Genomic DNA, 12,624 nt, shown 5'->3' with positions numbered 1-12,624 from the left:
CACACCCCTTTGGTTTTTGTGAGTGAGTGGATTCTTCACCATGCACATTGCAACAGAAATTGTGATCTGGCCCGCGCACCCACGCCCCGCGTGATTAAATTGACACAATTTGATTAAGGAATGTACTTCTGGTCCCCGCTTTTACGACACAATGCGTTCCTGAAAACCCTGCCGTAAATCGGATCGTTGTAAATCAGACCCTATTTTCCTATCGACAGTAGAAACAGTAGAAACATCAAATGCCAATATGTTTTTCCTTTTAGAAGCCATATTTAACAGGGTTTAATAGGTAAAAATGCTCAAACACTTGAGAATAACAAAACCTCCAAGCAAAGTTCAGAGTATTGTTACGCTTAGGGCTAGGGTTACTCTTAGGTTAGGCAACATAACTCAAAACGAGAACGAACCTTGCCCACATGTGAATATGCTCTGCAAGGTCAGTGAGTCACAACATGAGTCTTGTGTAGATTATTAATCGCATGTTATGATTTAATTCGGATATTGATATTTTTGTTGTCATAGTACCATGGTGATTGTCAGACACATCCCACGATATCATCGTCGAAATCGCGACATCAACACGCTCTGGCCTTCACTTAACTCACCCACCTGCCAGCGTAAGACAGTGCGGCCTTCCCTAAAGACTTCCCAACGAGCCGTTACGAGCAATGGCAAGCGGGGGGGGGGTGACGTTTCAAACATATGTCGCCGGCAGAGCCAATCCCCCACACCTCCCGATACCCCCTCCTCCTCCCTTCATTGCGGTCCCGGAGAGGATTCATTCCCATGGAAACGTGATGGATCTGATGGCTCCGTGTGAAGTGCTGCCAGACGACAGAGCCGCTGCCGCCGCCACTGCTCCGGCATTGTCGATCTGCGGCGAGGATCTTTAGTCAATAACTAACACGGTTTTTGTTCCGGTCTGGTGAGCATGGCTGCCTTGTTTGTCTTACACCAGAGCCTTGCCCTTGATGCTTTGACCTTTGTTTTTTTCTGGCCGTTCGTGTGGCTGGTGGTTTCAGAGCCAAGGTGTTCGGAGAGCTGTGCAGTCCAGAGGTCGCAAACGGGTTTTGATTCCTTACCCGTACCCGTACCCGGCCGCACCAGGGTCACAAACGGGTACCCGTACCCTACCCGATACCCGGCTACTCGTACCCGGCTGGGTACGGGTAGGGTACGGGTACGGGTACCCAATTGCGACCTCTGGGATGAAGCCATGTTGCAGGCGCGTGTGGGTTGATTCTAGGAACTTGAATTGTGAGAAGAGACAAGACGTTGGGCAATGAGTGACAAACGGTGACTCACCAGTGACTCACGGCCTACCCGTACCCGTACCCGGCCGCACTAGGGTCACAAACGGGTACCCGTACCCGTACCCGGCCGGGTACGGGTAGCCGGGTATCGGGTAGGGGTACGGGTATCGGGTACCCGATTGCGACCTCTGGTGCAGCCCCATGAATCGTTCCGCTTCCTCTCCGTGATTGCAGCCAACTCGATGGAGGAGTGGGCAGGGAGAGGGCCAGAATAAATTGTGAAATGATAAAGTGTTTCTGTTTGACGTGTCGGCACGGGTGGCATGCCAAGCAGCAATTCCATTACAGCTGCCGCTCTTGGCTGCGTCACTGACTGAAGGATTTCCATAACCGAAGTGCTCTCATTCCTCTCGTCGGATGCGCATTCGATTTATCTAAGTGCGCGATGGCTTTTTCCTACACGTGTCCACCACCTTCCCCTCCCCTACCCCCTCAACCCCTCTTGCTCGCTCTCCTCTTTCTCATAGCCTCGGTGTAAGAGATCCTTACGACACACATCATTCATAAACACCAGCAAAGCAGGGCTTATCCTTGGCACCCGGAATAGCCAGAGCGGAGAAGGATATCGATTGTGTCCGCATGGCATCGCAGGTTACTAATGGGTGCAAATGACTTCCCCGGTCCCTCTCATGGCTTGGTGGGAAAGGGGGGGAGGGCTTCGGGACGTCAATGACATTAATAATGAATAGCCAGGATAGGGGGTGGGGTGGTTCTGTAATGCACCACTAATTGTAGCCGAGTAGCCAAATCAATTATTTTTCTTGGCCTTTTTTTTTGTTAATTTGAATAAGGCTCTTGCAGCGACAGCATAGACAGCTGCAGCGCGTAATCTGTCGTCTGCGCGAGCAAATTGCGCCTCGGGATTTAACTTGGCGCGTCTATAAAAAAAAAACCCACAGCGGGTGTAATTTTTTTTGTCGGCGAATATTTCTTCTTTGTCTGCTGCAGTGGTGGGGAGCATCTTATTCTGGGAAATGAAAGGATGCGCTGATCCGCAGGTGCTTTCAGTTGATTTGCTGTCAATGTTGAGCCATCAGATTGGCCTAAACAACCTGCATCTTTTGATTGCCTGTGCGAATGAATAATCTTACTAGTTCTGGTGTTGAACAAATGTCGCATGTTACTTACCGATATGTAGACCATCGCTGGATATTTGTTCAACAGAGCCTCACAGCTCATCGTATTTTCTGCAGGATAAATAAAGATTTAGATTCTGATGTACAGCCCTCATGTCAATCCACCGCTGGACGAAGGGCCTGTGGGTTTTATCGGGCTCACATGGCCATATTTCACCACACTGTTTGTGGTGGGCTGGGTAAGGTAGGGAGCATCGATGTTGGATTGTCGTATCTTATTTTTGATCGGATTTTTCTTTTTTGCGCACCGAACCTCTGCCGACAACGTAGGTATAGGCCACGGCAGCCTCTAACCCCTTGTGTTTTTTCATGCATGGCGGTCACCCATCCAAGCACTCTCCCTCTTCACCCCTACTCCAGCTGCTGTGAAAAGGCGAGAAGATCAGGCGCATTCCAAGCACCCCCTCCACAAAGCTTGTTTTACACTAATGGCAAAGCCGCCATCTCATATTCCCAGAAGGCATGTGATTTTGTACAAATGTGTTAAAACATTGGCTTGATTCAATTAAACCCTTATGGAAGTACAGTGCATGTGGAACAATCATGCAAATTGACAATTGTCAGTATACTGCAATAAGCACTTTATGAAGAAGGGGGGCTCTTTTGTAGGGAGCTGATTTCAGCGGGGGGGGGGGGGGGGGTCACCCACTGGTTTCCACAAGGAGATTTTCGTGGAGTTAATTTGCATCACGGCAGCTGCGGAAGCCCAATATTTGTAGCGTTGTTATAGCCCAATCCCGAATGTTAAATTTACTATCAACTGGCTTATATCTTGCTTTTTAAAGACAAGTAACAATGTCTTACGTGTGCTCGTGTGTGATGATGTGTCCCGTTTGTCAAAGCTTAATCCCCAACCCCTTAAAATAACTGCGCTTATCTGAGCCTCGGTTACAGAAGAGTTTCTGAATCTCAGCCGGGGTATGCCTGGTTAAAAAAATCCCTGGTTGATTAAATTGCCATGGCCACTTTTTTCGATCCACTGCATCTGTGCGTGGGTGGCTGTCATAGCATGTAGCCGAGCAATGGTGTAGCTTGGGGGAAGTTGATGGCCACCCATGCCCTCGTGTGCCGTGTCGACATTCATAGGTGCTCGCTAACAGCACTTGCCTCAGCAGTCTGTTAAGGCTGTGCAGAAGGTCTTTGTATGGATGATCAAAGGTGTGGTTGAGCAAGCACGCATTTGACTGAGCATTGACTGAGTGAACATGTGACCGAAATGAGCAGGTTGCCGAGCGAGCTCTTGGCTGATCTAGTGCATGGCAGAGTGAGCAGTTAGCTGAGTCGTCGTGCAGCCGAGTGAGCGTGAGGTTGAATAGCGTGTGGCCGAGTCATTGCCTTGTCGGCCGAGTGCGTGTCTGGGCGGGCCCTTGGCTTGAACAAGCATGTGGCTGATCGAACATCCAGCTGACTGAGCATGTGGCTGAGCGAGCTATTGATTGAGTGAGTGCATGCCTGAGCGAGCATGTGGTCGCGTGAGCTCTTGGTCGAGTGATCGTGTGGCTGACTGTGCATAAGGCCAACCATGCTCCGGGTCGGTGAGTATGTGGTTGAGTGAACATGTGGTTAAACAATCGTATGATTGAGGGAGTGTGTGTGTCTGAATCGGTGTGTGGTTGAGTGAGCTTTTGGCCGCACAATAGTATGGCCGAGCAAGTGGTTGGTAGTCCGATCTTATGTTCGGGTCGAGCTTATGTTCAATGGGGCTTTTCTTGGTCAAACGAACTCTGCTGCGTGAGCTTCTGGTTCAGCGTTCATGTGGCTAAGTGAGTGTGTGTAGGTCAAGCGAGTGTGTGTGGTACAGCATTCCTGCACGTGTGTGTGGCGGGTGGCCAGTGTCTGTGGCCGGGTTCCAGCGTGTGCCGTGTGTGTGTGTGTTACTGTGATGCAGGTGCGTGCCCTGCTTCTGTCTCCTGAGCACCACAAGCTGCTGCTGCTCGCCGGCGTGGGCCTAGAGGACACCGGCGACCTCGTGCTGCAGGACGGCTTCTTCTCCTGCCGACACCTCCTCAACATCTGCACCGACGACGAGGTTTGCTGCTGTTACTGCTCCTCATGCGGCTGTTTTTATTGCTGCTGCTGTTTCTGCTGTTGATGTTTTTTTTCCGAACAGCTTTGTCATCTTTACAGTATCTTGATTGCTAGCTCTGCAGCTAATCATGCGTGCAATCTATTGCACGTGTGTGTGTGTGGTATGGTTAGTTTATTTCAGCTGAATGTGAGGGCCAGCGATCAAATCATGTGCCCAGTCTTGTCACATCTCAGAAGCCAAGCAAAGTTGAGCCTGGGTAGTGCTTTGATGGTCGAGCACCGCACACGTCGAGTTGCAGGCAGATGTGGAGCTCCATGCTGGGAAGAAGAGGAAGTATCAGAGCACAATCCGTTGTGATATTGTATTTCTATGCTTCCACATCGGTGCTCCCCACATTCACCAACCTGCACAGACCAGTGTGGTGAGAGTAAAATAACCAAACCTCACAACCCACACGGGCGTGGGCAGTGCCTCATCCACAAACGCGTTGTTGCCATGTGGTTTTACCCAATGAATAAACACATTTGCGGGCAATTAACTTGCTTCGTAAAATAAGGCAACCTCATCTCCTGTCCTCCCGCTGTCTGCGCCGCACACGCGCCACCCTCACCCTCCGACCGGCAGGTGCAGGAATCCCTGAGCGCCGCCTTCCCCGAGCAGCGTGCGGAGCTCACGCTGTGCTGCTCCGTCGTGGACAGCGCCTCCTGGGGCAGCCTCCCCTCCGACGGCGGAGTCGTCTCGTCCGCCCTGGCCGTCGCCGTGAACCCGCCGGCGCTGCTGCCGCCCGGCATGGAGGGCGCGTGCGAGCTGAGCGAGTACCTGGCCGAGTCGTGGGAGGCGCCATCTCCGTTCGGCGTGCTCGAGGCACCGGCGTCGGGCGGCTTCCTCAAGCTGTCGCGCCCGTGCTGCTACGTGTTCCCCGGCGGGCGCGGGGACGCGGCGCTCTTCGCCATCAACGGGTTCACGCTGCTCGTGGACGGAGGCTCGGAGCGCCGCGCCGGCTTTTGGAAGCTGGCACGCCACCTGGACCGGCTCGACGCCCTGCTGCTCACGCACATTGGCGCCGACAACCTGCCGGGCGTGAACGCGCTGCTGGAGCGCAAGGTGGCGGAGGCGGAGGCGCAGAGCGGCGGGGAGGGGGGCAGGCCGCCCGGGGCGACGTCACCGGAGTGGTTGCGCAACCTTGTGTCGCCCGAGCTCGGGGTCGTCTTCTTCAACGTCCCCGACAAGATGGGGCAGTCCGGTGACCCCGCCGCCAACGTTCGTTTTTCATGCTCTATTGTTTGGCCCATTGTGGTTTGTGAAAGTGAAATGGGCTGTGCAGCTCAGAGGTCCGAGCATTGAGCTGGGCCCTCTTGAGATCCTCACCTTGAATCTTAAGTTTGACCCACCTGTGATTAAACCCGGTTTTCAAGTGTTGGGAGTGGTTTATCGTCTAGGCCTGGTCACCAATGATTGTACAGTAATACCCTCACACTCAGTTGAGTTCTGCACTTAATTGGCCTCAAATCCAGATATGAAAAAAAATATGAAACATATATATGAGTTTAAATAACCTTAGAAAACAGATGTGCACCATGCTTCATGTGTGGGTTTTCTCCTGGTACTTCAATTCCTCCAATGTAAAAATACTGTGAAAGGACATAACACAGTGCCATCCTGTAAAAGTATTTTGAGACTTAGTGAAACTTTCTTGGCAAAGTAAAGGACAATATTACAGTGCTCTGTCTTGGTTTTGGTTTTTACTAAAGGCACTAATGTTAATATTATCAATCTACACTTTGTCCTGCATCTCTCACACCTTTTTGCGATGTTGCAGAAAAGAGTCACATTTTGCTTAAGCTATTTTCTCACTGCTGCTCAGCCGATTTCTTTCTGTGGAAGTCACGAATGCATCATTTGATGGGTTTGGCAAAAGTAGGAGATAGATTAAAATGAATTGTGCAGTAGCAGGCTTTAGTATTTTGCATGCTTTTCTTAACGACGCATTGTTGCCTTTTGCAATTTTAATTGAAAATTGACGTGTGTTGTGAGCCCATCTCATGTTACATTACGTGCGAATGTGTGGTAATTCCATTATATATATTCTGTAAGGTTCCCGATGGGTAGCGGATTTTGAAAGAACATTTTCTAAAAGGGTTAATTTCATATAGCTCACTCTAATTAAATTTTTTAAACATGTCCTTGGGAAACTTATTTTACGATAGTATATTCAAATGCTTTCAATACGTTAATGCAATAATGGCACATAATCTGTATTTATAAAAAAAAAAATTCTCTAAAAGCATGAACAAAAACATGAATGGAAAGTTGGTTATTAGCAATATCCTCTGCATCTTAATGGCGGCGAAATGTGATATTCCATTCTCTTGGCATGGAAACGAAGTTAATCGGAAATTTTACACTGTATAGTAATGTGAAAACAGTTTTGTCTTTTCGCATCGTTTAATGTGATATTTCCACTTAAATTCTATTCATATTATAGGTGTGTACGCACTGAGGCAGTGAACCTCTATTGAGGCCCTGTTATGGCAAAAGCACGCAAGATGAGATAGCACCACGCACACCTGGCTGAGTTTGTCTCCCCATTGCTAGCTCGTCACTTGCCAGGTATTTATTTTACATCACGTTACCCTAGGAGGGGGGAGACCCAAGCCAGGTTCAGATATGGGCTCATCATCTTCAACGTCGGATATAGACTGCCACTTGTAATGTGCATGGCCAGCTATTATATATGGCTTGTTGAAATTGAAATATTTCCCATCACCCACATGTGAATATTATTAATCCTTGATCGTTTCTGCGTGGATTAAATATCGGTCGTTCTATAGGATTTGGTGGGGGGAGGGGGTGTGTCAAGCGTACGTACACAGGTGGGGGGGGGGGGGATAAAAAGTATGCGTGCGTACAGGGAGGGGAGGAGGGGTCAGGTTTTGACGGATTTTTGCGTACGTACTAAATGGATGGCCCCTAAACCTCTGTGCCCGAAGTAACAATTTGTTCAACTAATACCTAATCGTAATAAAGCAGCTGTTGGCTTGATTGTCTCTTATCATTGGCCCTGTCACTGCACGTTTGACATACCGTCTACCTTGACTTGCTTGTCCGCCAGGTGAGACGAGGGCTGGACGAGGCGTGCGTGACTCTGCAGCATCTGAGCCAGCTGGGCATCCAGCCCGAGCCGCTGTTTCGCACCAACAGCCCCACGCTGGAGCCCATCATCCTGTTCCAGAAACTGGGCGTTGGGCGGCTTGAGATGTACGTGCTCAACCCCGTCAAGGACAGCAAGGAGATGCAGTTCATGTTACGGAAGTGGAACGGCAACGGCAAGGCCAAGTCGGGCGTCGTGATGCCCAACGGCAAGGAGGGCGAGGTCTCGGTGCCGTATCTGACCTCGGTGGCGGTACTGCTGGTGTGGCACCCCGCCAGCCCGACAGAGCGCATCGTGCGCACGCTCTTTCCCGGCAACGCCCCGCAAAACAAGATCCTCGAAGGCCTCGAGAAACTGAAGCACCTGGAGGTTCTCAAGCACCCGGTGGTGACGCAGCGGGACCTGGCATCTGGCGCCGCGGCCCAAGCGAAGCCCTTCCAGTTGAAGCCGAAGAACAGGACTGACAGCAAGGAGAGCCTCAAGATGTCCTCTAGGTCCGGAACGGCCAAGAAGGGGGAAACGGCAGCGATGGTGAGGGTAGATTCTAAAACGGATTTGGCTAAGATGCCCAGAGCCGAGAAGACACAGGCCATCCCTGCTGCTGTGAAATCTTCAGCTGCTGGACGGCCCGACACTGGCAACAAGGCCGGCGCTGACAGAGCCAAGGCCGAGGTGAAGCCCAAGGTGGCCAAGGAGCCAGCAATCGGTAAGGACGGCAAAGATAAACTTCATAAACCTACCAAGAAGGATATAAAAAAAGAAGAATCGAAGGACGACAAGAAGGATGTGAAGGATACAAAGACAAGCAAGGAAGTCAAAAAAGATGTTAAGCCAGTGAAAAAGCCTGAACTGAAGGCCTCTGCGAGCGACGCCAAGAAGCCCCTTGGCAAGACGACCGCGCCGCGTAAGGACAGCGCCGACGTGAAGAAGCCAGTTGCCTTAGCCGCGAAAGCCACAGAGGCGAAGAAAACTAAAGTGCAGATAAAAGCTGCAAAGCCAAAAGGGAAAGCTGATCAGATTGCCACTGCAGCGAAGGAGCAAACTCCGATCTCTTCGCCGGAAGATCTCACCAAAGATTTTGATGAGGTGAAAAAGGATGGTGTCGAATTCAAACAGTCGACGGAAGAGATCATCCCAAGCCCGCAGGAGGAAGTGCTTGTTGTGTCGCAGAAAACAGACAACATTGGGATGTCCTTGGTCTCCCCTGACGAGGGAATTACCACCACGGATGCCGAACCGTCTCCTCACGAAGAGGAGACGCCTTGTCACCGGGAAAACTCTGCACACCTGGATGGAGAGGAGTATGACGTTGGAGGTAAATGTCACATGGATGCGGATGGCGGAAGAGAATTGGCGTACCAGGGCGGGAATAACGCCCATGAGGCACCTGCCGTTGCAAAAGCAGAGTCTGCTGACAGTGATTTGGCAGATGATGATGACGAAATGCTAAGGGAGGATGACAGAAGTGATGATGATGGAGAAATGGTGGAGGAACCAGAAACTGCTGAAGCTTCTCCTGTTGGGAGTCCAAAAACTGGTGGAGCCGTTTTCACGAGCTCACGTGCAGAGTTTGATCCTGGTGTTCAAAACAAGTCATTCCCCCCCGTTTCGTCAATGTTGGATGGCGATGGCCTTGATAAAAATGTGCTGCAATTCCACCAGTCGGATGATAAAGATTGGGCTCCTTCTGAGCACGATTCCCAGCATTTCCAGCAACTGGATAATGAAAAAGGTGCCTCGCCCCACCACCACCACACTGCTTCTGATGTACCTTCACAAAGTCAGGATGGTGGAAGTCCAGCGGTGGAAAGCCCTGAACATATCCGGGGAGAAGTGAACGTGGACACATTCACCACTTCGAGCAACATACCTCTCGACAAGACTCCAGCCAGCGACCGCAGTGTAAAATTTGACCTGACGCCAATGGAAATTTCCCAGAAAGGGGGGCTTCTCAGTAATTTAGACGACACCCTCCCTGCACTGTACGAACTTCCGTCTTTTGGCAGCAACATATTCGGAGGTGGATTAGAGGAGACCAGGTCCTCATCGTCTCCGCCGCTGAGTGCAGGAATCACTCCGTACATGCAGTCACCGCTGGTGGAGGATTCCTTGCTGGTCGAGGGCTCCAACAAGGTCCCCAGTGTCCCCGCGCTGCCAAACTCGCCTCTCAAACTCTTCCCGGAAATGGCCCTACACTCGCCCAGTGGCCACGAAGAGGCCTCAGCGGTCAATCACTGCGAGCGGAGTTCCGACGGGCACATCGTCGGCGTGCTCGAGAACGGTTCCACGTTCAAGGAATATGAGAAGGACGGCTTTGCGTCGGAGGAGATCGCGTCGGCTGCAGTAGTGGACGGTGCCAGCCATAAGGTTGCAAGCAAGTTCAAGGAAGCGGTGCCGCATGAGGCGCACTTCTCCCTGAGCCTCTCGGGGAACCCCTTCGAGGAGGCACGCGCCCCGCTGATCGAGGTGTCGCCGACGCGCGCTGATGACACGAGCCAGCTGTTCTCGGCGCGCGAGGAGAGCAAGATGTCCATCTCCGCCGCCTCCCTCTCGGACCGCTCGGTGACGCCTACCACCGACGAGGCTGCCATTATGGCGGCAGTGTCGGCCTCCACGACGTCATTGGCCACGAGCTCCTTCCTGGACCCTTTCACGGCCGCCACGACGGGCGACGAGGTGTCTCCCTCCCTGCACGCCGAGGTGGGCTCTCCGCACTCCACCGAGGTGGACGAGTCTCTCTCCGTGTCCATGGAGCAGGTTCCAGCCTCGCTGCCAGACCCTGAGCAGTCTCACCGCGATCCGTCAGACCCACGGCCCATGTCCATCTCCCCCCCTGAGATGTCGCCGCGCCCCTCCACCCTGGCTGAGCCACGGGGCGCCCTCGCCTCCATCGCCTCCAACGGCCCCACCGAGGTGGACTTCAGCCCCTTCGACGTCGACGTCATCACTCCGCAGTCGCAGTTTTTCCAGGGTAACAGCCCGAGCCCGTCGAGCTCTGCCACCCCGTCGCCTGTGAGGGTCGTGGGCTCCATGGCCGAGGGCCTGAGCGAAGCGCAGCACCGCGATGCCGAGGCCGACGTGGAGGAGAATGAAGTGGATGTCGAGGAGGAGGTGGCGCCACCACATGTGCGCGCGTTCGAAGGTCTGGGAGGTCCCAACAACCACAACGATGAAGACAACGTGGACGACGAAGACGAGGAGGAGGAGGAGGATGTTGATGAATCCGCGCACGATGTGGATCTCTGCCTGGTGGCGTCTTGCGAGTTCCAGCACCATCGCGAGGGGCTGCAGCACAGCGGCGTGACGCAGAGCCCTGTGGATTTCTCAGACGACAGCGAGCACTCGCAGGACCGAGCCAAGCCGGCGGACAGCTTCTACAGGCCGTCGAGCAATCAGTACAACTCGGGCGGCCTCTCGTTCGGACCGTCCCCGACCGAGGAAACGCCCCCGACCTCCGCCAGTGAATCGCTGCCGACTCGCAGCGATTCCGACATCCCTCCCGGAACCGAGGACTGCACGGCGGAGGCCGCCCAGGACTCTGAGGATGACTCGGACTGCCTCCCGAGTGACAAGACGTCCTCGGACAAGAGCAACAAGTCGGTTCGGGTCGACGCTCGAAGCAGGATCGACGCGTCGCCTTCGGCTCCTGTGGACCCCTTCCCACCGCCCCCGGACCCAAACGTCTGCATGGCGGACCCCGAAACCCAGGAGGCTGATTTAGATAAGCAGTCAAAGAAGGAAGGCAAGACGAATCCAAAGGCAAGTGCGAAGGGTGCCAAGAAACCAGACGGGAAAGCCAAACCGAGCGCCGCTCAGCCCAAGGGCGCCGCTGGGAAGGAGAAGCCTACATCCAAGCCGAACAAAATAGCTGAAACCAAAATAACCAAGCAGGACAAAGAAGCCAAGAATGGAGTGAACGTCAATGCTTCCCGGGGCGGTGCCGGACAGACAAAGGCCACTGGAACAGGTAATTGAGAGTAATCCAAATTGCGCGTTTGTATTCTGATGAATCGGCAGTTTGGTCGACTGGTTTTGTAGAGCATCAAGTTCGCAACAGTGATGTCATGAATGCAGTCATGAATGCTTAATTGCCACCAATGGCTGGGTAATTTTTCTGAAAATATTTACACATAGCATGATCGTGGTTCCTATGAGCAACCTATCTCTACACGGAAGCAACAGGAACTTTACGGCTGTTTTGAAAGATGCAGATATCGGATCTTGGCCCCCATCATAACTAGCGCCTCTACTAGATTCCTAATCCTTGAGTAACTTCTGCAATCTCTGTTTCCTTTATAAATCAGCCAGTGGCTGTGAAATGTTCGATCAAGGCCTGATGCCATCATCAGTTTGAAGAACTCAACTCGATGAGGTTAAAGTCTTGAGGTCTAGATCCAGAAAGATTTAAGTATGTATAAGTTTTCTTGCCAAGGCGACAATGATTACTCCTGAGAGCCACGATGATGGTCTACATGTACGTGTCACCTACTCGTTTGCACAAGAAAAACAAACGTGTTTTAGCCATATATACTATAGGGGAAAGTCCTGTTAGTAAGCACCTATTAAGGCCAGCTTGACATTATGTGAGAGAGTGGCATTGTCAACACCCCATCTGTTCTTTCAGTTTTTGAAGTGTTCAAATTTCTACATGAGGGCAATGCATTTTGTTGCTCAACACTACAGCTATTCCACCCAATGTTAAAATGTTCAGATTCATACAGCCAGCACTACAGTTTCATTCTTTAATAAATTTCACAAGTTTTTACACCGTTTGAGGATATTTCTGTTTACATCTTTCTGAATTTATCATGTGCAGTTGTGCAAGGGCACTGCTGTGTTTAATTCCATTATCCGTCTGCCGTCTACCAGCAAAATCCGAGTACCATGGCCTAGCTCTGCTCCTTACCCAATAGTTTAACGAAATCCGTACCGTCGCCAAATAATCCAGCCTCTCTGCAGAGTGAGACACCCTCGTATATTCTCAGCTGATCGCGG

General features: G+C 51.9%; 1 protein-coding gene across 1 annotated transcript in view; it reads left to right on the top strand.

Annotated features, from left to right (window-relative positions):
• Positions 1 to 12,624, top strand: part of MAP1B (microtubule associated protein 1B) — a 69,346-nt gene that overhangs the window by 52,289 nt on the left and 4,433 nt on the right. The window contains exons 4-6 of the mRNA XM_078885162.1: positions 4,338 to 4,478; positions 5,103 to 5,738; positions 7,591 to 11,596. Coding sequence (XP_078741288.1) covers positions 4,338 to 4,478; positions 5,103 to 5,738; positions 7,591 to 11,596 — 4,783 coding nt within the window. The remainder of the gene's footprint in view (positions 1 to 4,337; positions 4,479 to 5,102; positions 5,739 to 7,590; positions 11,597 to 12,624) is intronic.

The sequence above is a fragment of the Lampetra fluviatilis genome, chromosome 3 (genome assembly GCF_964198595.1).
Source record: "Lampetra fluviatilis chromosome 3, kcLamFluv1.1, whole genome shotgun sequence".
NCBI classification, from domain to species: Eukaryota; Metazoa; Chordata; class Hyperoartia; order Petromyzontiformes; family Petromyzontidae; genus Lampetra; species Lampetra fluviatilis.
The sequence above is the reverse complement of the archived record's forward strand: the minus strand, read 5'-3'. Positions and strand labels throughout refer to the sequence as shown.